The sequence below is a fragment of the Dama dama genome, chromosome 32 (assembly GCF_033118175.1).
Source record: "Dama dama isolate Ldn47 chromosome 32, ASM3311817v1, whole genome shotgun sequence".
Lineage (NCBI taxonomy): Eukaryota > Metazoa > Chordata > Mammalia > Artiodactyla > Cervidae > Dama > Dama dama.
The window spans coordinates 21222874-21247597 of NC_083712.1; the positions used below are offsets into that span (position 1 = coordinate 21222874).

The following is a 24724-nucleotide window of genomic DNA, read 5'->3' on the forward strand; positions in this document are numbered from 1 at the left end:
AAGAGTCTGGGTCAGGGGTGACTGCCTAATTTCCACATGTGGGAGGCCAACATGACTGAGACATAAGCTGAAGAAGCTTCCAGTCCCGCAGAGTGGGATCCCCTCGGGGAGGGGTCTGTGGCAGCCCGAGAACAGGTGGAGATCTGGTTGCCAGGCCCCTCGGTGGGTCAGGCTCTAGTCCACTGGCTCCAACCATCCTGGCCCAGCGTGCGCCCGCGGGGTGGTGTTTCAAGAGGTGGCTGAACACCATGGAGTCAAAACCAGTTTCTAACGCCATTCTCTTGGCAAACCCAGGCTGCTCCTGAGACACCGGGTACGTGACACTGCATGCCAGGACCCCTCTGGGCCACCTGCTTGCAAGCCCCCTATTGTGCTTTCTCTTTCCTCAGTAGAAATTTGGCAGAATCGCGGGGGGTTCTTATGTTCACCTTTTATCTGGGTCTGTTTGTCCACAGCTAGAATAACAGGGGACTTTTAAAACCTAATGAATTCAACGTTCAAAGAATAGCCTCGAGCAAAAGGAATGTCTAATGTTCCATTAGGGCAGGAGGCCATTTGGGGCTTAACCGTCGTTTTCATTCACATGCAAAATACTTCCAAAAGCATGAGTTGGAAAACTCAGAGTCCTGAAATCCAATCACTCATCTTCCTCAATCCTAAAATTGTGATCTCACTAGTGGTTACCTGATAGCTGAATATACTTTAGATTTAGGAGGGGGGGGAAAAAAAGCAGATACTATTTTGGGGTTTGGGTGGCCAGTAGATTTGTATGTAGTTCTTTTCTGTGTATATTTCTTCTTCTCTATAAATACATTTAAATAGACTAAACACCTCCTTTGGCAGTTACTTCCATCAAAACATGGAAAAATGCTATGGCTGAGCATGGATTTATTTAGAAACTTGCAAACGGTGTTCTGGAAGCCCTTTGCTGTTCAGGATGTGCTGGGTTCTTTCAACCTTCAGACTGGGCGGAAGTTCCTGCCACTGGATGCACAGTTCACAGCTGAACAGGCTCCTCATTATTAAGGGGATGACCCAGGTGCTGGGGCAGAGACTAAGACACTGAACGTGCCAGTTACACACACACACACACAGATACACACACACACCACCTCCCCAAGGCCATCACAAAAGCATATTCACACACACACACACCAAGCCCATTATAAAAGCATATCCACACACCAAGCCCATCATAAAAGTCTATCAGTGCACACACACACACCAAGCCCATCATAAAAGTGTATCAGTGCACACACACACACCAAGCCCATCATAAAAGCATATCCACACATACACACACACACAGAGCAAGCCCATCATAAAAGCATATCAACACGCCCCCCGCCAAGCCCACCATAAAAGGGTATCCACACACACCCAAGCCCATCACAAAAGCATATCAGCTCACACAGACGCCAGCCAAAAGCAGCACGTGTCCCCAGCACTTCCTGTAACGGACAATGAGGTCTGAGGCTGAGTCCCTGAGATGCCCCGTCTCACTTGTTTTTCTTCCTCAGGCCAACCCCAGGCGTGGGGCTCTTTCCCTACACTCCTGGCAAGTGACACTCAGAAGCATGATGGAACATGCCCTTTCTCAGAAATAATTTAAACATCATTCTGCTTCTCCCGCCTTCTTGGCTGTGCTGTGCGCGTGCTCAGCCGTCTCCGACTCTGTGACCCACGGACCGTAGCCCGCCAGGCGCCTCTGTCCATGGGGTTCTCCAGGCAAGAATACTGGAGTGGGTTTCCATGCCCTCCTCCAGGGGATCTTCCTGACCCAGGCATCGAACCTGCGTCTTCTTGGCCACGGATGGTTATCTTTAGGCCCCTCAGGGGTGCATTTCCAGTTCTCGTCATCTCTCACCTGCTGAGATGCTGCCTGTCTGGTCACAACGGTGTCGGCAGAAGCACACGGAGCGGCCTCTGGGCCCTGCAGAGCTGCCGAGAGGCCTGGAAGAGAGTGGGGGGGGCTCCCTCTGTGTTTGGAAGAGAGAAAGGGGTCAAGAGGATCTCCCCTTTGCCCTTTGATCTCCAGGCCACGTGATCGAGAACCGCCTTCTGCTACTGGTTTTTAACTGATTCTAAAGCAGGGTGGCTGAGTAGAAGGATTTAGATACAAGTTGCAAAGAACTGGACCTGTTTGTCCAGAACCTGGGAGAAGGCGAGGTCTTCAGTGAAGGGCACGGGGCCGAGGAGGACGGACGCCCCTCCTCCCTGTGGCTTCTCCTCTCGCCGAGATTGCAGAGGCTTTTCGTGAAGGGGAGGTAAACCCACTGTCACCTGGGTGCTCCTCATGGGAGCAGCCAACCGTCCAGCCTGGCATTTCAGCCATAGCACAGCAACCAGTAACATGCTTCAGCTCATTTTTTGTTCAGGGCTGGGTAATTTTATGGCCACTAATTCTATCTGCAGCCACACACAGAGGGAGGCATAAAATTAGCCCTTTGTCCTTTCACTGAAGGAACCTTTTCAAATATTAACCCAGCAATCTCCTGCACAAGCCCCAGAGGTAACAGGGAGGGGGCCGAGGCTCCATAGGTTGATTTTACGGACACTGTGGAAGCATGAGGGGGGAGCCCGGTGGCTTCCCCGAGGTCACGGACTCGGTGGTGGAGTCTGGGATTCTGGAATTCACATTTCTCACTCGAAACGATATGCCCCAAGTTCTGAGGGCAGGGCCTTGGGCTGAGGCCCCAGGTCTTAGAAAGAAGACTGAGCTGGGAGGAATCCAACAAATATCTCCTGTTACCAAAAATGTCTTATCCGTGAGCTTGGGATGTGATATAAATACATAATTTTAATCATATGTTTAAGAACAAGAAAAACGCAGATGTGTGTGTGGAATTTGCTAACAGTAGAGAGCAGTGGAAAGGGGGAGAAGACTCCCTCCATAATCACACCAGCCTTGGACACTTACTACCTGTGAGGCTTTGCATAAAGGCATTTTCCTTTTCAGTCTCCATTTCTTCCCTGTGAAATGGAGATAAATCTCTATCCTGTGCACAGCCTTGATGAGTGAAGAGGTGAAATCGTCATGTAAGACAACACTCAGCACAGGATCCAGCTCCGGGCGAACAACCAGCAAAGGAAGGCATCCGTATCCTCAGGGCTCTCCAGGTGGCTCAGATCGAAAAGAATCTGCCTGCAATGCAGGATACCTGTGTTCGATCCCTGGGTTGGGAAGATCCCTGGAGACGCACCTGGCAACCCACTACAGTATGCTTGCCTGGAGAATCTCATGAACAGAGAAGCCTGGTGGGTTACACTCCATAGGGTCACAAAGAGCTGGACATGACTGAATGATTTACACAAAGGAAAAGGAAAGGGGGAAAGTTCCAGTCCGCCAGAAGAAATGATACCCCTGCCAGTCCTGTCCCATGACTGTCCTCTAAGGTACACACAGACAAAGCCAGGCGTGATGCCCATTAAAAATTTAACTATATATCATATTCATTTATTATCAATCCACAGGATAATTTGATTGCTACATGAGCTCATAAAAGCTTTTCACCTTTACAAAATTAAAAAAAAAATGTGCCACAAGGATGTAATAACTGCCGATAAACAAGAAAAGGAATCTTAAAATTATAAATTTGCTGTAGAAAAGATAAAAAACAATTATATTTTCTTTAGAATTTTACCTTGAATAAAATATTCCCCTGTATAAAAAATAAAAAAGCTTGCTCTGGTTAGAATTAGAGTATTTTTGTCTTCAAATCTGAGAATTTGCATAATCTTTCCATGATAGTTTTCCTTTGTACCGCGTGGCATTCAAGCATAGCAGATTAGAAAGATTTTCTTTTGCTGTTTTTTTTTTTTAAAGCAGTCTTTTAAAATGGGACATCGGTGGAGAAGTTCATTGTCTTCTTCTCCTCCTCGGGGATGTGGAACATGGCCTTTGAGGGGAGGAAGAGGAGGAAAGAAAATGAATGGGAGAGGGAGAGGGGAAAGAGATGGGAAGGGAAGGGATGAAGGGCCAGGGGTGGGAGGGGAGGAGGGAAGAAGGCTAGGGAAGGGGATGCTGACTGTGCTGTGAAACAGAGCAGGATCACAAGAAGGTCTATCTGTAAGTGCTTTTAAGATAAGGTGCAGAAGCAGACTGCAACGTCGCTAGTACTGCCCTATGTACATATTCACAAGAATAAAAAATTCCAGCTAGTTCACATTTTCTCCTCCGTGTGGAGGCATCCATTCCACCATGCTGGCCTTGACCACAGGCAACGCAGCACCTCACTGCCCGTGTGGGGGTTGGTCCTATGACGTCCTTGAACTTGAGGGAGCAGCCCTGGGAGATCCAGCAGGCTCTAGAGATAACGCGTCTATCAAGAAGCTGGAGTCCTGAGTTAAAAAGAAGCTCCAGTACTGGAGTCGGACACAGCAATCAATGTTCTATTTTGTCAAGGCTTTTTCCCTTAAGATTCGTCTAAAACAGGTGTCAGAGAGAAAAATAAAATACAAACAAACGACAAAGACAAAGCCAAGAAATCCCGACAACCACCAGGGGAAGTCGCAGGCTTATTAATAGCTCTTGACGCGGGCCTGGGTGATGTCTGACGTCTTCTTGATGACGCTGGCCCGGGTCTCCCGGTCCGGGCGGCTGCTGCTGGGCGTGGGGCTCATGGGGGGGGCGAGGGGGAGGTCTGGGAACGGGGGCCAGGAGCTGTTGTAAGGCACGGGGCAGCTCTCCTCCTTGATGGTGACCTGGAGGTCGGGCTTGTTGGACGTGACGAAGGTGGCCATGCTGGGCAGCAGGTATGTGTTCCGTGGCCCCATGTTGCTGAGGTACTGTTTGCCTTCAATGTTCCTCTTCCGCCAGTGTGGCCGACCCTTGCAAAGAAAAGAACGATGACAGGTATTTCCTCTGCCCTTTCTCCAATGGCTTTTTAAAACACGGCTCCTTCTCCCCACGGTTAAGTGTCTGAACTTAAGAGGCGTGGAATAAACGAGAAGCTGAGTGACTCCACATCCTTGAACTGAGAGCTATCCCCAGCCACACATGCCCCCAAAACACGGTTTCTCTTCCCCTCCCTTTTTTTTAATCATCAATGCCCATCGCCCACCTCCCAGAAATCTAGCCGAGACTATTCTATGAAGGCAGGAAAACGAGGCAGCAGCTTGGTTTCTGGTTCCTCTCTAACGCCAGCTGTCTGGCCTGATTGCCTGGCCAGGAAGCCCTGGGCCAGGATGGCTGGTGCGAGAGGGCGACCAGGTCTTCACAATGGCCCCACCGGACCCCTGAGTCCAGCTGCGTTTTTCAGAGGGAGGCAAGTGAGGTGCTCAGTAATAGACAGGGAATGCCCCTGGATCGCTTTCAGATGGGTGCAGTTCAGAGCTCCAGCGTGCTGCCAACAGCTGGCTCCAAGGTGCGGGCGCCATTCAGGGAAGAACCTAGAATTCTGACCTTGAAGAAACAGGGTCTGAATGTGTGCAAGCATCTGCACCTACTGTCTTTTCAGAATTCCTGGGCTATCCTTGGAAGCAGTGCGCACCCTGGGAAATCGCTAATTCAAACAACCGCTAGGCAGTCTGTCTGTAACTGACTCCAACGCAGACACAAGGCAGGCTTCAGAGGAATGCTTTCGCTCACCGTCAGAGCCTTGCCTGCCATTGTCAGAGCCCAGCCAGGCGAAGGAGAACAGGAGAGGGACTCAGAATCCGACTGAACACGCACTTGGCCAGTGGGCATGGATCGCGGGTGGCAGGGACTCTAGGGACCTGGAGAGCGGCTCCTGCTTAAAGCGCTTCCTGACATTGACCTCTCATCACTGCCCGGGGCCACCTGGGCCTTCTGTTTCTGCTCGCGGAGTTGGATGTTTATGGCGCTAAGAACATCAGCGTTTCCTGACTTTTCCTGCCGTCACAGCCTCCTTTCTTACTGAGCCCTTGCCTTCAGTTCCCAAAGCCTCGTTTTGTAAGATGAAATCCAAAAGCACTGTCAATTTTACGTTATGTATATTTCACCACCACCACCACCACCAAAAAAAAAAAAAGCCGCAAATGAAACTGATGATCAAAAGAAAAGAACCTTCACTAGCCACGAGGAAACCACCGCGCTGGTTGGGAAGGCTCTGTCCCAGCGCCTGCTGGCGACAGCCGCCCCGCCAGGCCATGCTTACCTCCGAGCTCTCTTCATCACTGGGCACGCTATCGGTAGTTTCGCTTTCTGTTCACAGAGAGAAAAACACAGGCCCATCATTCCTGCCGCTCAAACCGTTTGGAGGCTCAGGCAGTGTTTTAAAAAATTATATATATATATATATCAGCAACTTTTTCTTCCAAAGAGAAGTGGGTCACTAAACTCATAACCTCCGTCCCCTGTGCTCAGGTCAAATGCGTGCACCTAGGAGGTGCCGGAGCAGAATTGGATTTCTCTAGTTCTGCCCCGTCGCAGGAAAGGTTGAGGGTGGAGGGGTGGCTCATTTTCCCAGGGCCAGGCTACGTTTATTCATGGTCTCTGCTTCCCGGGGTGGGGTGCTGGGCCCCCAGGCGCCTGTCTGCCCCCCTGGTCCACTGCCAGCTCCCACTTCTGCGTCAGGCCCTTTCCTTGAGGCTGCTCCATCCAGGCCCCACTGGATGGCAACTGGTCCATTTAAATCCCAGCCCAGTCTCCCCAGGTCCCTCCCTTCCAGCCCAGTCTCCTCCCAGCCCCTCAGTGCTGATATCCTGGATGGATAAAGGAGTTTATCTTCCCCCTGGCTTGCTGTGGATGCACAGATTCTGGGGGTGGGGGTGGGGTCCTGTGAGCCTCAGTAAACTGCCGTGTTTACCTCCTCGTGGGGTTCCCTCCTCCAGAGGGCAGGCGGGGCCCGTGACTTGCTCTGAAACCTACAGAACATGGCAGAGGCGACGGGCTGTATGTGATCACATTACGTAAGTCTGAAACCCCGTCTAACAAGGCGACGACCTCCCTGGCTGGCCTTGAGGGGGCAGGCCACCACGGCAGGGAGGCACCCGGACAGACAACCAAGGGGCTGCTTCCAGCCAACAGCCAGCAAGAAGCTGAGGCCCTCAGGCTGACAACTTGCCAGGAACTACATTCCACCCCACACGGTGTGAGCCTGGAAGCAGACCCTCCCAGATCCCATCCTCAGATGCGACAGCCGCCCGGGCCCAGAACTAGACTGCGAGTCTCATGCAGCGAATGCCCGGAGCCGAAGACCGAAGCCAAGTCACGCCTGCTCTCCTGACCCTCAGCAACTGTGGGATGATAAAGTGTGTTGTGTTCAGGCACTAAGTTTGTAGTTATAGGCGGCAAGAGACAACCAACTCAGTCACCACCCTGATTCAGCCTGCCGGCTCTGAGAGACAGAGCAAGTGACTTGACTTCACGGAGGCACAGTTTTCCCCATCTGTAAAATGGGAATAGAAGCACTTTCCAAAGAGGATGCTGTGCTCAGCCCAGGGCCTGGCACACAGCCCACATCCAGTGAATACTGGAGTGCCTTTGCCCTGAGCTCACTAGCCTCCTGCAACACTGGATCTGTACCACATACTAGGGGAACAGAATCAGGCAACAGCTAGAGGTGACATCATCCGTGCACAGAATACAAGATTTTTTTTTTTTTCAAGTCATTTACCAGTGTTCTTTTTAAAAAAAAAAATTTTTTTATTTATTTGTTTTTGGCTGGGCTGGGTCTTCATTGCTGTGTGGACTTTTCTCTAGTTGCAGCGGCTACTCCACAGGTGAGGTGCTTGGGCTTCTCATTGCGGGGACATCTCTCGTTGCAGAGCACGTGCTCCAGGTGTGCTCCAGACTTCAGTAGCTGCCATTCCTGGGCTCTAGAGCACAGGCTGGGTAGCTGTGATGCACAGGCTTAGTCGCTCTGCGGCATGTGGGATCTACCTGGACCAGGGATCAAACCTGAGTTTCCTGCATCGGCAGGGATTAGTCTATTCTTCACCACTGAGTCACCAGGGAAGCCCCAAGATTTCTTTTAAGTAAAAATAATTTAAAAAAAAATTTTTTTAAGCAAACTACTTTTGATTTTTTTTTTAAGTAAAAAAATTGTAAGTGTTTCAAATGCAAAATTGATGGCATGCAGTTTTTCAGGGTTCACTGCATCGAGAAATGAATGCACAGAAGGGAGAACTTCCAAAAGACAGGGACCCTTAGAGGTCACCCTCGGGGTCACTCACTTTGCAGACAAGGCCTGCAGGGAAGCCGTATCAGTGAATGTTTACGGGGCTAGTGAGCTGTGGGCCTGCACTTTGCCTGCAGGTCTCGTTCAATCTCTCAAGGACCCTAAGTCAAGAAGCAGGTCCTGTCACCCCACCCCACCCTCACTGGGCAGAAGATCTTGGGTGCTCTTGTGGCTTCCAGCCCTTTCACTCCAAACCTACAGAGGCCCTGGCCTCCAGCCTACAGCCTTGCTGGTGGCATGCTGTGACCAGGTAGCCCCCCCAGCCCACACAGAGCCCTTCCAACCACACAGAGCACCAGTCCTAGACCAGCCCCCTCCATGAACTAAAGGCTAGGGAAAAAACGGACAAACTGAGGCAGAGAATCATTCTTCAAATGAAGAAGCCGAAAGTGACGACACGGAGCCCAACCTGGGGCCTCTGAGCACCGTTCTCGGTGACTGTACTTTGGTGACTTCACCCGGGTGTAAGCCATCGCAGAGGACTGACCATCTGCAGCCAGAAAACCGGCCCATCCAGCAGGGGCAGCAGACCCTCTTTATCGGGGCAAACCAGCAACGCCAGGCACAAGAGACCCTTCCCTACAAAAACACATTATTGTAAAGACAACAGCAAGGGAAAGGCCCCTCCTGGCTTAATCTTCCAGCTAGCCCAGGACTCCGAAGAGGAGACAGAAATCAGTGACTGCCACTCCCAGGAAAAAAGGCGGAACAGAGATGTTGAGAAACCAGCTCAAGTGTGGTGGTCTGAGTCAGCACAGGGAGGGCAGACAGACCAGCCTTCTGGTCCCCGGGCCCTGGGCACTGAGGCTCTCCTGCAGCTCCGACCTCCCACGAAACTTCAAGATCCCCTTTCCGTTTTGAGCGTTAGCTTCTTAGGGCTCCAAAGTCGAGGTTTCTCTTCCTTTCCTGTAGGTCCAGCCCTTCCAATTCCTCCTAAACACCCTCCAGAAATACTTCATCTTCTGTTCCTCTCCCCTTCAAATAAACACAGGATACCACCAGGCTTGTTGGAAATGGGCAAAAACCAGCAGGGGATTGAATCACCAAGGCAGGAGGGGTTGGGATGCAGTCTCTGGGAAGACTCTGTGGTGGGACCTGGCATGACTGTGAACGGGATCAGAATGTCATCCACCTGTAAGTACAACTTCAGGGAAACTGCTGGAGCCAAGAGGAGACACAAATGCTCCGAACTTCTGTTTTCAGCTGACACAAGCGTTAGCGGAAGAGCATCATATCTAAAGGAAGGTCAATTCCCTCTGAAGCAGTTTTGAAGAATCTCCACATTAGCAAACTGAGATTTCTAGTTTTTTTTTAAAAGTATTTTCTTGGATGCTCTGCACGGCATGTGGGATCCTAGTTCCTGGACAAAGGATCAAACCCCTGCCCCTTGCATTGGAAGTGTGCAGTTTTAACCACTGGACCATCAGGGAAGTCCCTGATTATTCTAGTTTTTAGTATTTAAAAGAACGGCCTTGAGTGCCTTCAGCTTAGGAGCAAAAGATGCTTGAAGCCCCAGCCTGAGGATCTCAAACCCTTCTCTCTAGAAGAACAGCGGTACTTCCAACGACTCCTGGGTCACTGGCTCAAAGTGCTTTGTTGGGGGCCACGCATACCTATCTTCCTCTGTTTTCCTGGGTTTTACTTCACCACTGGTATTTTCATAGAACTAACAAGTTCACGGCAGCTGCCGCTTCCAGATCAATGTTGCTGCTGACACATCAATATGAGTTGTTTTAGTTTTCCTTTTCATTAGTTTCAGTTTGGTTTTTTTTATTTGCTTTGAGTAAAATGGAATAAAAAAAAAAATTGGGAGTTGCCTCCTAAGCACGGTCTGAGTAAGTTGCAGTGTTTACAGAGTAATAGCAGGTACCTAAGCAGTTTGATTTATCTTTCTGATCTCCGTTTTCCCAGAAGCAACCGGGGTGAGAGGGAAGGGGGAGGTTTGGGTGCTTCCTTCAGGACCTGCAGTTTTACAGTGATCCTAGTCTTAGGCTTACTCTCCATGTAACCCAGTTTCTTTCTTTCTTTCTTTTTTTTTGCTCTATTTTTTGGCTATGTGACCTGGCATGCAGGATCTTAGTTTGCTGACCAGGGATCAAACCTATGCCCCTTGCAGTGGAAGCATGGAGTCTTAACCACTGGACCGCCAGGGGAGTCCCCTTAGCCCAGTTTTTATTGTCAGACCATCTTAGGAACATAATCTGGAAGGAGACAACATGTCTTCCGTCACAGCCCTTTTGCACAATGACATCTTGGTACATTTTCTGGAAGACTTGTTCAACAAGTTTTATTAGTAAGATTGACAAGGATTTTTTTCCCTCAATCACTTCCTCAATGACTTTCACTACAAGTCTCAATGAAAAGGTTCAAATCAGAGCCCTCTTTAAAGAAAAAATTTATTTCTGTATTTGGCTGCGTCAGGTCTTAGCTGTGGCGTGTGGGATCCTTTGTTACGGGATGCGGGCTTCTCTCCAGTTGCAGCACACAGGCTTAGTTGCTCCACAGCATGTGGAATCTTAGTTCCCCGACCAGGGATCAAACCTGCATCCCATGCATTGGAAGGCAGATTCTTAACCACTGGACCATCAGGGAAGTCCTTCAAACCAGAGTCCTCTTAAAGCACTTTTATTTTTGCTGCACCCAATAAAACACACACCTTCTCTGGTTTCCGGAAGGACCCAAAGTCTTTTCTGCTGGTAACTGATCTCCCTTCTCTCAGTTATCACAAATCAACCCTCTGTCTTCTGTCTTCTTCTCCATCCTCTCATCCAGCCTATCCCCCAACACTACTGTGATTTCTCTTACTAAACCACCAACAACATAATAAATGATCCCTGTTCACACACCGGGATGTTTAAAAATAAAAAGGACTCTTCTCTAGAGTTTCCCAAGGTTGGGCTTTGGGACATCCCTCCCCAGAATGAAGTTTCATGAATCCAACTAGAATTCCATGCTGTCTTCAAACAACATAATGCAAGTGTGTGTGCTCGGTAGTTAAGTCATGTGCAGCTCTTTTGCGACCCCATGGACTGCAGTCCACCAGGCTCCTCTGTCCATGGGATTTCCCAGGCAAGAATACTGAAGTGGGTTGCCATTTCCTCCTCCAGGAACTCTTCCCAATCCACGGGTTGAACCCATGTCTCCTGCACTACAGGTAAGATTATTTACCGCTGAGCACTAAGGAAGCCCACAGTGCAAGTATGTCCGTCCACTCAAAGAAACTGTCCCTTTTCTTGCTCAGCATCATATTTAGACCACGGAGAAGACCGACTTGCAACAGTGAATGTGATTTTTGTAATACTACTGGGATTCTATTTCAATGATCAGTAGGGAGGGAAAAAATAGCAAACAACTGCCTCCAAATACCAGTTTCCTAAATGAATGAAAGTGGTTAGAGAAGGCTGAAATTCACTTGAATAGTCCAAACAAAGGGACCCTGTCATGGAAAACAGGCAAACAGCCTATTTTTTTTTTTTTTGTGGAGACCATCAAGTTTAAAAAGGAATACAACCAAGAAGCTGTCTTTCCTAGCAGCAAGCTATGGAATTCCTGACTGAAAGATTTTAGCTACCCATGGTCAGTAACAGATAAGTTTCTGGTGTGTCGTGGGTTCTAGAAAAGTTGCAGTGATGACTTATCTTGGCTCTATCCAATAAGCTTCCCCGCAAAGGGTTCTGGAGAATTCAGACAATGAAAACAATGGAAAGAAATAAAGGCCAGGCTGAAACACCAGGCTCCAAGCAAACCCCCGCTGCCTGCCAGCCTGGCACTAAAACCCTTCTTTTCAAATCTTGCAAATGTCCTGAAAAGGGTAATGACATTTTCATTTCTCTCTGCATGAATCAGCTGTTCTTGGGATTCTTCTGTGAAGGCAAAATGCTACTGCTGGCAGAACAGCAAGAAGAGGCCCTTCCAGAATCCCCAAGAACACTTCAGAAAACTCTTACTCAACAGATAAATAGAAAAGTCGATTCTAAAGCGCTAACCCCTTTTTTAAAAAAAAAAAAAAAAAAGGATGTAATAATGCCCGCAGTGCATGATACAGAGGAAAGTCACATATTTTCAGCCACGGTCAGGGAAACAAAAGCCAAGTGGCTGAGTGTTTCAGGTTCCAGTTATCTCCACTGTAAAAGCAGGGCATAAACATTTGGCCCTGCCTCCTTTGGTTGGCCCTTGAGATCCTGGAATGTGGACTGCTCTGAATGGCCGAGCCCCACGAGTTCCCGCAGGGCAGCGTCGCAGTGCAAGGGCCAAGAACAGCATCAGCCACACGCGGGTCCCACTGTGCCACGGGTTGTCCATCTCTGGACACATTGCTTCACCCCAGCAGCCTTAGATACTTAATTTTTAAAGACAGAATAATGACAGTACCCAGGGTTATTCTCCTGACAATTAAATAAGCCAGTCAACATCAAGCACTTCGCATAGTTTCCAGGGCACAATGAACACGCCACAAACAGTATCGTTATAGTTCCTATTACAGGGACTGGTACACACAGGACTTCAAACTATGTTTCATGAATAAATAACTGATGACAAGCTTAGCCTGTTTGGCAGATTATAGGCTTCTTGTAGCCAAGGTTGCTTCTCACTTTCCTTTTATGTTTGCGGCACAAAAGAAAGTCAGGACCTTGAGGACATTCTGTGAAGTGAAATAAACCAGTCACCGATGAACCAATATTGTATGACTGCACTTATACAAGGCACAAAGAGTAGCCAAATGCAGAGAGACAGAAAGTAAAAGGGGGCCTTCCAAGGGGCTGGGGGGAGGGGCATGGGGAGTTACTGTATATCGGGCACCGAGTTTCAGTTTCGTAAGGTGAAAGGGTTCTAGAGATGGACGGGGTGCTCCTTGCCCAACACTGTTAAGGTGCTGAATGCCGTTGCAATGTGCACTTAAAAAGGGCTGAAGTGGGGGGACCTCCCTGGCGGTCCAGTGGTTAAGACTGAGCTTCCACAGCAGGGGACATGGGTTCCATCCCTGCTCGAGAAACCAAGATCTCACAGGGCACACAGCATGCACACCCCCCCACTCCAAAAAAAGGCTAAAGTGGTAAATATTATACTATGGATATTTTACAATTGAAAAAAATTAAGGTGACATGAAAGCAAATTGGGAAGCAGAAAGCTAATTTAGGGGCTGCTAATGTACAAACAATGTGTCACATGAATCCACCTAATTCTGAAGCCGACTCTGTGCCAGTCACTGGGGTGGTGCCCGGATTGAAGGACATGCTACTTGGCAGCACATCAAGAGCACTGGGAAGAATTCCTGACCCAAGCAACTGTGGTTACCCGTCAGAGGACGTCCTCTTTTTACCTGTAATATCTGCAAGGAATAACCCTAACTCAGACCTTACATTTCATAACTATAACTGAGTACCAAAAAGTCAAGAGGAGATCATCAGAAGGAGGGTATGATGTAATGCTGGTGGGGGAAGGGAGCCACCACTTCATCCTCTAAGGATGGGAGAGCCTGCTGAATCTGGTCCTAACCCTGTGACATCGCGGCCAATTTCTTCCAGTCTGGGGACATTCCCTGGAGAGTTCAAAATGCCCAATGAGAAGCTTTGCTAAATTGAAAAAAGAAGCAGAACCTACGTGGAGATGACAAGGAAACTTGGCAGAACGATAGAATGGAACGTGGGGTCTGCAGGTTCAGTTCAAGTTCTGAGCCAAACACTTACTGGCCTGGAGCAATTCCTTCACTTCCGATGAAGGAACTGGAAGAGGTGATCCCTAAGGTCCTATCCAGGTGGGACAAACTCAGATTCCATGAAAAACACCCTTACAAATTTCTGATAATGTGTGCAAATAAAACAGACGCAGACGAATTATTATACTGGCCAAAACTTTCATCCTGGTTTTTCTGTAACATCTTGCTGTAACATCTATAAAATTGAACACAATTCACCCACCCCCCCCCACCCAAAGAAATCTTCTTATCCATTAGTCATGTGTGAACATGTTACGGGTGATCAAGAGAAATGTTGTGACCAAGACTTGGACCTGAGAACAAAAGTGTCTAAGAAGACGTTGGTTGAGAACATTAAAGCCAGAATAATTCCAGCCAGAGTAATCCTCAGGACGGAGGAGAGGTTCTCTGCTGTGTTGGTGAAGTGGGTGACCTTAGACTAAAGGACCTCCCCGCCTTGTTCCCCGTTCAGTGGCAGAGTTTCTGACCCACCCACCCCCTTACCTGCGTAGGAAGACACGGGGGAGATCTGCAGCGGGTAGAGCTCACTCATGCTGACCGGCTGCTCATCGCTCTCGGTGGTCACCTCCACAACTTGGCAGATGTCCGGGGGATTAGTGACAATCTCTTGATCCTCATAGGTGCCGTCCAGATGTGACTGTCCTACGACTTTAAAGAAAAGATGGCCATCATGTGCCACCATCACCAGCCTATACCATCCTGGCATGCACTCTCAAGAGAGAAAAGCTCCCCCGAGAGAGCCCAAGAGTCGGAGTCCCAGTTATCAAATGTCATCTGCCATGAAATAAGAACAAGCCTTTGCTTTGGGTTAATGTCCAGGGAGAAGCAGCTTGCCAATAACCTGGCTGCCCAGGGCTATTTCCAGCGTGCCTGCCAACGGTGCTCACGTGTGGCCGCATCCCAAACTCAACTTGCTCATGGCCAAGGCTGCAGGAACAGGGGCCGCATCCAGACCAAGCCCCAGGGCGTGAGAGGGAAACAGTGCTTCCAACCCGACCGGTTTCTCTTCTCTGCTCCTCCTCTAAAGGATGCGGCTGTGCTAGTTTCTGGGTCCTGGGATCCAGAGAGCTTATCAAACTTTAATAGAGAGGAAGGACCACCAAAACCCACCCTGTTGCGTCAGGTCTAGCTGTGGGATGCTCTGTTCATACTCTCCACCCGCTTCCTCCTCTGCAGGCAAAGGGTGTCACATCAGAATGATTGAAAAGACTGCCTTCCCAGTTCTAACACACCTTTGCAGCATCAGCTTCTCAAAACACTGACAAGATGAATTTTGACGACCTGGGCTCTGAATCCTGCCTCAATCTTTTTTTAAATCAAACTTTTCAGTCTGAGATCACTGGAGATTCACATGCAGGTGTAAGAGATAATACAGAGATCCTGCACGCCGTTTGCCATGCGTCCTCCAATGGTAACACCTTATTAAACCATCGTACAGTATCAGGATATTGACATTGATAATCTATGCGTCTCGTTCAGATTTCCGTGTTTCACTTGTACTCCTGTGTGTGTGTGTATGTGTACTTAGTTCTGGCAATTTCATTACACACATGGTTCCACATAGCCACCACCACAGTCAAAACACCTAACCATCTCATCATTACAAGCATTTTCTGTAACCGTATCCACCATCCTTCAGCCTCCTCCCCTTGTCTCTAACCCCTGACATCCGCTCATGTGTTTCCTATTTCTATAATTTTTGTCATTTCAAGCATGCCTCACAAGATGAACTCACACGGTAACCTTTTGAGATGGGCTGTTTTCACTCAGCATAATTCCCTGGAGATTCATCCAAGTTGTTGTGTTTATCCATAGTTGGTTACTTCACACTGTTGAGTAATATTCCATGACATGGATGTACCACGGTCTGTTTTTATTCACCCACTGAAGGATTTATAGTATGTTCCATTCTTTGGCTATTATAAATAAGGCTGCTATGACCATTCATGCATAGTTTTTACCTGAACATAAGTATCCATCTCTGGGACAAAGACACAGGAGTGCAATTGCTGGATCACATGGTAATTAGATGTTTAGTTTTACAAAAAACTGCCAAAGTAGCGTACAGAACGACTATACCACTTTACATTCCCACCAGCAATGTATGAATGAGCTCACTTATGCACATTTTCACCAGATTTTGGTGTCATCACTACTTTTTGACTTTACTCATTCAGATACATGTTGGTGATACCTCATTGTGGTTTTAATCTGAATGCCCCTAATGCCCTGTCCCACTTTCAAACAGAGCAGACCATATACTTCTGTTGGCAACTGATTGGATAGAATATCCCTGGAAACTGGCACCCATAAGCAAATGGGACCGACGTTTTCCCAAGGGCCTCTCTCAAAGCACTCCGGACCCACAATCAATGTTTTGCTCGTGCGTGTTACTTTAACATTTCAACACATGAGAATGTCAGGGAAAAAGCATGACTATCCAGTTATAAATGAAGACACTCGGGCACAGAGAAGTGCAGTGGCTGTCCGAAGTCACTCGGCTCGGATTCTGGGCAGTGCTCTGCATCCCTGGCCACCTGGAAAAGGTTCAGGTTAGGCGGGAAGGCAGCCACACTCCAGTCTCCTGGAGAAGTTATTAGCATGATGGGCCAGTTCTTGTTTTCACTGCTCCAAGTATTTTGATTACTTAAGTATTTCTGTTTATACACTGGTTTCTGTTTGAACTGTCTGGGCAACGAGGGGTGATGAAATGACCAGCACAAGGTAAGGAGAACATAACCCGATTTCTATTCAGGGGAGGTTTTAGAAGGGAGTGAGAATCCATGGATTTTCTAGCAAAGAAAAGAAAGGCGCCGAAGAAGCCGGGAAAGGAGATTTGGGGATGTGATAACAGCCTCCACAAAGTCACGGCAGACAGAATGGAATGGAAACTGGATGCCACCAAGGTTTCCCTGGGGTGGGGGGTGGGGGGCATAAGATTAAAGAAGAGGAGGGCAGGCTAAATATGGCAGGCAGACTCCCAAATTCTTATTTTATCCTTTGGATGATCCTACTCGGGCCTGAGAGCATCCATTATGCTGCTCGGCAGACACAGACTGAGCGCTGACACTGACCTCTCAAGTTTCTTCTGCCTCTTCTCCCAAGGAAAATAAGACGGCAGGAAAACGAGATGGGGTCTTCCCTTTCACAAACCGGGGGGTGGATATAAAAACCAAAGAAGTTGTGTCTGTGCCTGCATGTGTGTGTGTGTGAGAGAGATCTTACATGCTAAGATCTTTTATAAATTTGATTTAAATCAAGTCCACTTTAACTTCCAATCCTCCAAAATTCCTTTCTCCCTTGCACTGTCATTCTTGGGAGTATAAACAATGGTGGCCGTTCAAGCATCTTCCTAATGGCATCCCTTTGTTCTGGCCAGGAATTCTCTCCCTCAAGGTTTTTCCCCAGAAGGCCCAACTCAGTCATTGAACTGACAAGAGATTTCTGGAGCATCTTCTTTGTACAAGGCCTAGCTGTCTGGTCCTAGGAGGAGACGAGGAAGCACAGTCTAGTCCAGGATCTGGTTTGTGAGAAGTCCAGCGGGGCTGGAGGCCAGCACGCAATGATCCAGAGAATAAGCCGAGGACAGTCATGAAAACGAACAGAAAGCGGAGGGCCCGTGATGAAAGTTCAGGAAGTGGAATATTTTTTTCCAGTTCCAGGAAATCAAAGGCTTCAGTGAGCGGGAGGGCAAAGGGGAAGGTGAACGGCAGGCAGGAGTCAGATGCCTCTGTTTTTGGGGGGCCTTTTCCTGCCCCCCCCCCCCCCCCCCGCCAAGAACAGAGCCGCCCTCTCCTTCCTGTGGGCCCCTCACTCGCTGTCCCCGAGGCTCGGCCAAAACGACAATGTGACACGATCTCGGGACGTGTCCTGACTTTCGGCCTCGCGTGGCCCGTTAATTCTCTGTCTCTTTATTAAACTCTGTATTCGTGCATGTCACCTCGCAACCACGCCATGGCTCCCGAGAGAGCTGAGAACCTGCACAAGGACTTTGTGTCTCGAGTCACAGCACACGTTTGTGGCTTGCACCGCAGAGCGGCTGGATGACTCTGCTGAGCAAAGAGATGAATAACCAGAGTAAGGCTCCCGGGCGGGAGCCAGAGGCCTGCGGGAGTTCAGGACCATTTGTGAGTACTGGATGGAACAATGGATGTCTTCTAGAGAATTTCAGGACTCCTGGCAGGTGGGATTTAAAAAATCTAGCTGAAGTGATAAAGACAGAGCAGCCACAGCTGCCAGGGGCTTGCAGGAAGGACAGAAAACATTTGGGAGTGAGGAAAGTGACCTATGTCTTAAATAAAGGGGTGGTCACCCCACTGAGGACATCCGTCAAAATTCATAGAGCTACACTCCTTTAAGGGGGGCTGCTTTTACTGTATTTCACTTAATATACATGCTTTCAGATCAAAAGGAGATAAGCACCTCTAATTCAATTTTTAAGTGTATCCTGAATACCAGTGACAAGGAGAGAAAAGTAAGTTTTTGCTTTCTGGGCTACATCTGGTACCCAGTTAGTATGAGTCCACGATGTTTAAGGCCAAGCATCGCCCTGAGAGTGTGTGGCTTTGTGCTTGGGACAGGGATGACTGCTGCTCTCTATCTGAACATGACTAAGGACACTTCAGAAACTTCCCAACTCGTAAGTCACAAGTCCAAGAGAGAAGCAGGGAGGTCCCACACACCTGAGATGCTCTCTGGATAGGCTTTACATACCAGCCTTGATCAACCTCTCTCTCTTTACCCATCTATAGAGACAGATGGGAACTGATTTCCCCGAATCACCAAACTTTGCCCCCAGGGGACCATACAGACAGTGCCTCTGATTCCTGAGGAGTGAAAAGCCACAAGAAGAGCAAAGTGAGCAATCTGCTCAAGCAGCAGTACCCAACCCTTTGGGCACCAGGGGCCAGTTTCATGGAAGATGATTTTTCCAAGAACCTGGGGGTGGGAGTTTGGGGATGATTCAAGCACACTACATTTATTGTGCACTTTATCTCTATTATTACTGCATCATCTCAGCCTCAGATCATCAGGCATTAGACCCCAGAGGTTGGGGACCCTTGTGCCACAGCGCGTAAGGACAGGGGTGGGAGCCCTCTAGGTGTCAGATGATCCTGATAACCAATAAGAACAAAACCTAACACCTTCTGGGCCCTGAAGTTTGTCTTCCCCACCATGAGTGATCACCTATAAGACCGTTACAACTCCATGGGGAAAATACAATTATCACCCTATCTTACACAGGCAGAAAAACATCGTGGAGAATCAAATAGCTAACAGAGCGTTCAAGGGTCAGACAGCTGGTTAAGTGGCAGTCTCGGGATAGAAATTCAGCTTTCCCTCTCCAGTGCTCAGCAGCACCGTCTCCTGAAAGAAAGAGTTAAAGAAGTTCAAACTGAGCTACCCAGGGTTTTCTGAGCTCCTCTTAGGAGAAAAATTTCAAATCTCACCTTAATAAAACTCTGGGCTCATAACCAATAGTGAAATTGCTTTTCAACAGTTCTATATTGGGTGCCAAGGAAATTTTCGAATGGTTAGAGGAGCAAGGAATCCACTAAGCTCCTCTAGCTTATGAAGGTCAGCACATCAGGAAAAGAGACACCCGCAGGAATGTAATTTTATCGGGACCTCGTCGCTGAGACTTACAACAATATTATTCATGGCTCGCTACTGATGAGCCTGTTTGATTCCTTAAAAGGTCATTCTCACTTTATTAACAACTGTTGACTTAATGCAGGGCTCCACCCGAGAAAGTAGTTGCCCCCATGCCTCAGAGAAAGATCTTAAAAGTAGACTACTAGGAATGGGAAAGTTCTTTGAAGGTGGGTTGGTCCTACCACTTGGCAGCTGAAAAAAAGCTGAAAACCAGGGAGGTCAGCTAAATTGTCAAGGTCACTCAGGCAGCTGCAGGGTCCAGCTGAAGGCATAGAAAAGCAGGCCATTTGCAAGCTACCACGGAGAGAAATTTCTCTGACCTCATCTGAAGTTTGAGAACTTAAACTGTGAATACCAGTCCTGATGACATAACACAGATAGAGAAAACTTCTCTTAATCAAATCTATTTTAATATGATTTTGATAATATCACAATCATAATATCATTTTACCATCTTCTAACCACATTTTGGGCTTCCCTGGTGGCTCAGCTGGTAAAGAATCCGCCTGCAATGTGGGAGACCTGGGTTCGATCCCTGCATTGGGAAGATCCCCTGGAGAAGGGAAAGGCTACCCACTCCAGTATTCTGGCCTGGAGAATCCCATGGACTGTATAGTCCATGGGGTCGCAAAGAGTCAGACACGACTGAGAGGCTTTAACTTCACTTTTCAACCACACAGTGATTTCTGGTGATACCCATTGGACGCTCGCAACAACCCTGTGAGGTGGGCAGGATCAGTTTTATCATTTCTGCTTTAGACATGAGGAAATTTGAGTCTCAGAGAAGTTAGGGAGTTTGCCAAGGATCACGTGATAAACAGAAACCTGCAGAACTAGGTCTAGAGCCACATCCTTTAAACTTTTAATCTGGTGCTCTTTTGTTTTTCTTTTAGATAAAAGAGTCTGGCCACGATTTGGTTTAGGCATTCAAGGGTGGTAGAGACAGTGTCTACAAGGTTAGTACTTCCAGAGAAGGGAGCTCTGTCCCCACATGGGCCACACTGTCCCCCGAAAGTGACAGGTCTACAGGGGTGCAAGGCAGAGCCAGAGTGTGACGGGTGTGTATACACTCTTCACTCCCACCAGAAAACAGCATCCTGTACTGCCCTGCTACAAAGGGGAGCAAACAGCGTGTTCTAGCAAAAACTCGGCTGAGTTTATCAACTTGTCTCAAGGGTCAGCTCTCTGGGAGCAGAAACCTGGCTAAGACCTCATGGATTGGCGGCATACCCTTCCTGATGAAGCCACCAAATGCCCCTTCCTCACCCTGTTATATAGACAGAGCCTAAGCATCCACCCACAGAAATACAACCCAAGACCCAAACCTTTTTCTCCCTGGATGCACACATAGAAATCAAACTGTTCAGAGTCATTCAAATTCAAACACAGGTATAAAAGAGGTGGACAGGGGCTAGGTCACCAGGAGCCTGTGGACGTGAGGGTCTTGGTCCTGGGGCAGGGTGATGGTGACAGCGTGAGACTGGCATTTTGTGACAAACGACTCCATGGAGAAGGGGCAGCGTGGACGCGGAGCTCGGGCCAGTACGAAGGTGACTGGGAGTCGCATCAGAAATAGAAGAGGACGGATTTGAGAAATACGACCAGGGAAGACAGGATCAGACAGTTAATTATAAATGAGGCGGAGGCGGCAAGAAAGAGGGGGAAGGAGAAAAACATCTATAGCCTCCTGAAAAGTTGACAACATTCTTGGGTAAATAAAAACTACTTAAAGGTTGAAAACAGAAATAAAACCTCCACCTTCACTGCCCCGGGCTGCAGGGGCACGCGGGACTGAGACCACGTCCTGTGCTGGCTCGCCTCTGTCACCCTGGGTTTTCCAAGGTCCAGTTCACCCAAGAAAAACAACATGTATTATCGGTTGTGTCTGGGTACACTGTGAGATCTCGGTTCACACCTCATACGTGGACCACCCAATGGCTAAGAGTTTTCTCGGGGACCTGATAAAACTGGATATCCGGTCTCTGACCCTGTCCCCAAGAGCCTCCAGGACAAGGCCCAGCCCACTGAGAACCAGCATGGAGAGTCTTTATTCAACCCTTCTCAAGAGGGGTACCTTCCATCGAAGGAGCCACCCCAAAGTTACTTTTTATCTCATAGATGGGATTTCTCATATCTGAAGCATGAGGGAAAATGGGAAAGCGAACGAGGCACAAAGGAGCTGAAAAAATGAAGACAACCATACAGCCTGAGCATCATCTGTGTGTGTTCTAAGTCGCTCCAGTCGTCTCTGACTCTTTGTGACCCTATGGACTACAGCCCGCCAGGCTCCTCTGTCCATGGGACTCTCCAGGCAAGAGTACTGGAGTGGGTTGCTGTGCCCTTTTCCAGGGGATCTTCTCGACCCAGGGATCGAACCCATGTCTCTTACATCTCCTGCACTGGCAGGCCATCCTCAAACAATTATTCTGGTGCCAGAGGCTGCTGATCTTAAGTTATAAGTGGGAGGCCCTGGGAAGTTTGGTCTCTTAGTTCTGAATCTCTTCTGCGCCTCTTTTGTTATGTTCTGCTCCTGTAGATACTCAAAGTTTCTAAGCTTAGCTGAAAAAAAAAAAAAAGCTACTCAAGGTTTACTTTAGATGAAGTCAGTAAAATTTGGAAGCAATTATAAAAAAAAAAAAGGTACGTCCTAAGACAGTGCGGTCTGGGCCACCAAAATCAAGGCAAAATCCAAATCACATTATTTCCTAATTCTTTAGGTCTAGTTACCCAAGGCCTGCTTGAATTACTTCAGGGTCATGAATAACCTTCCTTATTTCACAGCAGTCTTTGCTTTCTTGCAGGGTGGGGTTATCTTTATCAAGGAACACAATGGGGGCGATGAAGCCCCACCTAAGCCGGGGAGACAGAATTTCCGCACCTGCAGACTTCACACACTGGCCTGGAGGTGATTTCAATACAGTTCAGCAGAGGCCCTGCTGACCCGGGCAGCAGGCCAGCAGGGTATTATCAGAACAATCCAACATGTTGCTGGCTTCTTCCACTTCCTAAAAACAGAAGTTGCCACACACACGAAATAATTCGATGTGAAAGAAAAGTAAAAATAAAAATAAGGAGTGTTTTTTTTTCCCTCCCTCCTCTTAAAGGGGCAGCAGGTAAGGGTGTTGGGGGGTGAGGACCTGTGCACTTAAACGCTCAGGAGAGAGGAAACGGGAAAGGACCTGGTTTAAGTACTGAGACATCGCACTCCTGCGTGGAGTGCACAGCCAGCTAAATCTGGAAGTACATTCAGCTGTTACGGACAAGAAGGCGAGCCCAGGACACTGCCCGCTGACTGTGAGTGTGTGTGCACGCGTGCATGTGTGTATGTGTGTGTGTTTTCCTGCTGCCCTAAGAATAAAAGTGAAACACAGCTGCGATCCAGCAAGAGTTCATTTGTCAGGGTAACAGTACATTTCATTGTTTACGCCCTTACTGGATTTGCTTACCACACAGCCCGCCCATCTCCAGAATAAAAATATACTGGCTGGCTGGCCTCCACGGGATTAAGATATTGATTTTCAATCTATTTCCCCAGGGACAGAGCCGACCAACAACGAGGAAAATGCTCTCGTATTAAGGACTCATTTCAGCTCCCATTTTTAATCTCATAAACATGGGCTTATAAGAGGGGACTGAAAACATCTTGAAGTTTTCTTCTTGGTGCCTGGATACAAAACTGGAAGGAACTCTGGGTTTTAGAGACCAATAAATAGAAAGCAAGAAATGGTGTCATTTTTAAACAAAACATTTTTTTAGAAAGTAAAGAGAGCCCAGAAAAGAATCTCTCCAATGCCATAGGAGCCTCAGAATCAGAAAGTGCTATGTTTCTCTCACCTAGGTCCACACATCACAGAGGCTGGAATAGCTAATTAACCATCACTTGGGAGAGTGGAGACAAGGCTCTGAGAAGGGTTTAAAATCTGAACTAGTGGTTCTGTTAGCAATAATCACAAATTACTCACTTCTTTCAAATACTTGCATGGATCCACTGCATCTATCATTACACACCTTTGGAAGGATCACTGACTAGTTAGAAAGAGATATTCAAACTCATTTTACAGCCATCCATTATGACTTTATTCTTTGGAAGAGAATCATTTAATCTGGTTGGTGATTCTCTAACCAAACCTGGCCTTCATCTTTACCCCAGAAGGAATGACTCATTAAATCAGTGCCAACGCTATGCGGCACCCACTACACCGAAGGGCAAAGAACAACCAACCTGACAGAGAATTTACCTACTGAAGACTCAACCAGAATGTTAAAAAAAAAAAAAAAAAAAGGCGGGGGGGTAAAGAAAACTGGTCAATTCTGGCTTCTGTCTGGCATTTTATCTGAGGCTGAATTTCCCTCCTTAAGGAAGGGGAGCTCAAAAGTCAAACAGCTCCCTCAAAATAAGCTGAATCTTAAGAAAGCGTGCCTGGAGGGTTGGCATATATCTTGCTTTTTAAAAAGAGCTCAGAGGACCAGAGCTTTCTGAGGACAGTCTGCTGACACAGGGCCGATCAAAACCCAGGTGCTGGAGAAGCAGCTCCCCAGCCCTGGGGGAGAAGGCCCAGGAGGGAGGGAGCCGGACTTCCGGTCAGACAAGCAGCCTCGCTCCAGAGGGGAAGTGAGAAGGCTGCTCTCTGGACAGCTCGCTCAGCTCAAAATGACTGTGGGGCCATCTGTCTCTGTGCAAAAGTGCTGCATCCCAACGAGGAAGGCAAGGCCGTCCAGTCACGAGATAGAGCATATGCGTCATTCTTCCTTCACCCTGCACGCTGCTGGAGACTCCAAAGTGCAAGGGAGACCCTGCATGCGTGATTCTACCTCCAAACTCCAAAACCCCATGTGCAATGGCTGCAACTTCCGGTCCAAACTACACACTGTGTGCTTAGTCACTCAGTCGTGTCCGACTCTCTGCAACCCCACAGACTGTAGCCCACCAGGCTCCTCTGTCCCTGGGATTTCCCAGGCAAGAATACTGGAGTGGGTTGTCATTTCCTTCTCCAGGGGAATCTTCCCAACTCGGGGACTGAACCTGCATCTCCTTTGTCTCCTGCATTACAAGCAGATTCTTTATCTGCTGAGCCATTGGGGAAGCCACTGAGAACCCACAAATGAAGGTCCTCGGATGTGAGGCTGACTCTTGGAGCTCTGCTTGATCTTTCCCATTCTTACCAGCGTCAGAAGGCCTAACTGTTTACAAAACGGAGCAAAATGAAAT

At 48.2% G+C, this 24724-nt stretch overlaps 1 protein-coding gene across 3 annotated transcripts in view; it reads right to left on the minus strand.

Moving 5' to 3' along the window:
- Nucleotides 1-3428: 3428 nt before the first annotated feature.
- The window catches only part of IRF2 (interferon regulatory factor 2), an 83109-nt gene continuing 61813 nt past the window's right edge, over nucleotides 3429-24724 (minus strand). For all 3 annotated transcript variants that reach the window (XM_061134758.1, XM_061134759.1, XM_061134760.1), the window contains 3 exons: nucleotides 14344-14508; nucleotides 6120-6166; nucleotides 3429-4830 (listed from right to left, as the gene is read on the minus strand). In XM_061134758.1, coding sequence (XP_060990741.1) covers nucleotides 4522-4830; nucleotides 6120-6166; nucleotides 14344-14508 — 521 coding nt within the window. In that variant the 3' untranslated portion in view covers nucleotides 3429-4521. The remainder of the gene's footprint in view (nucleotides 4831-6119; nucleotides 6167-14343; nucleotides 14509-24724) is intronic.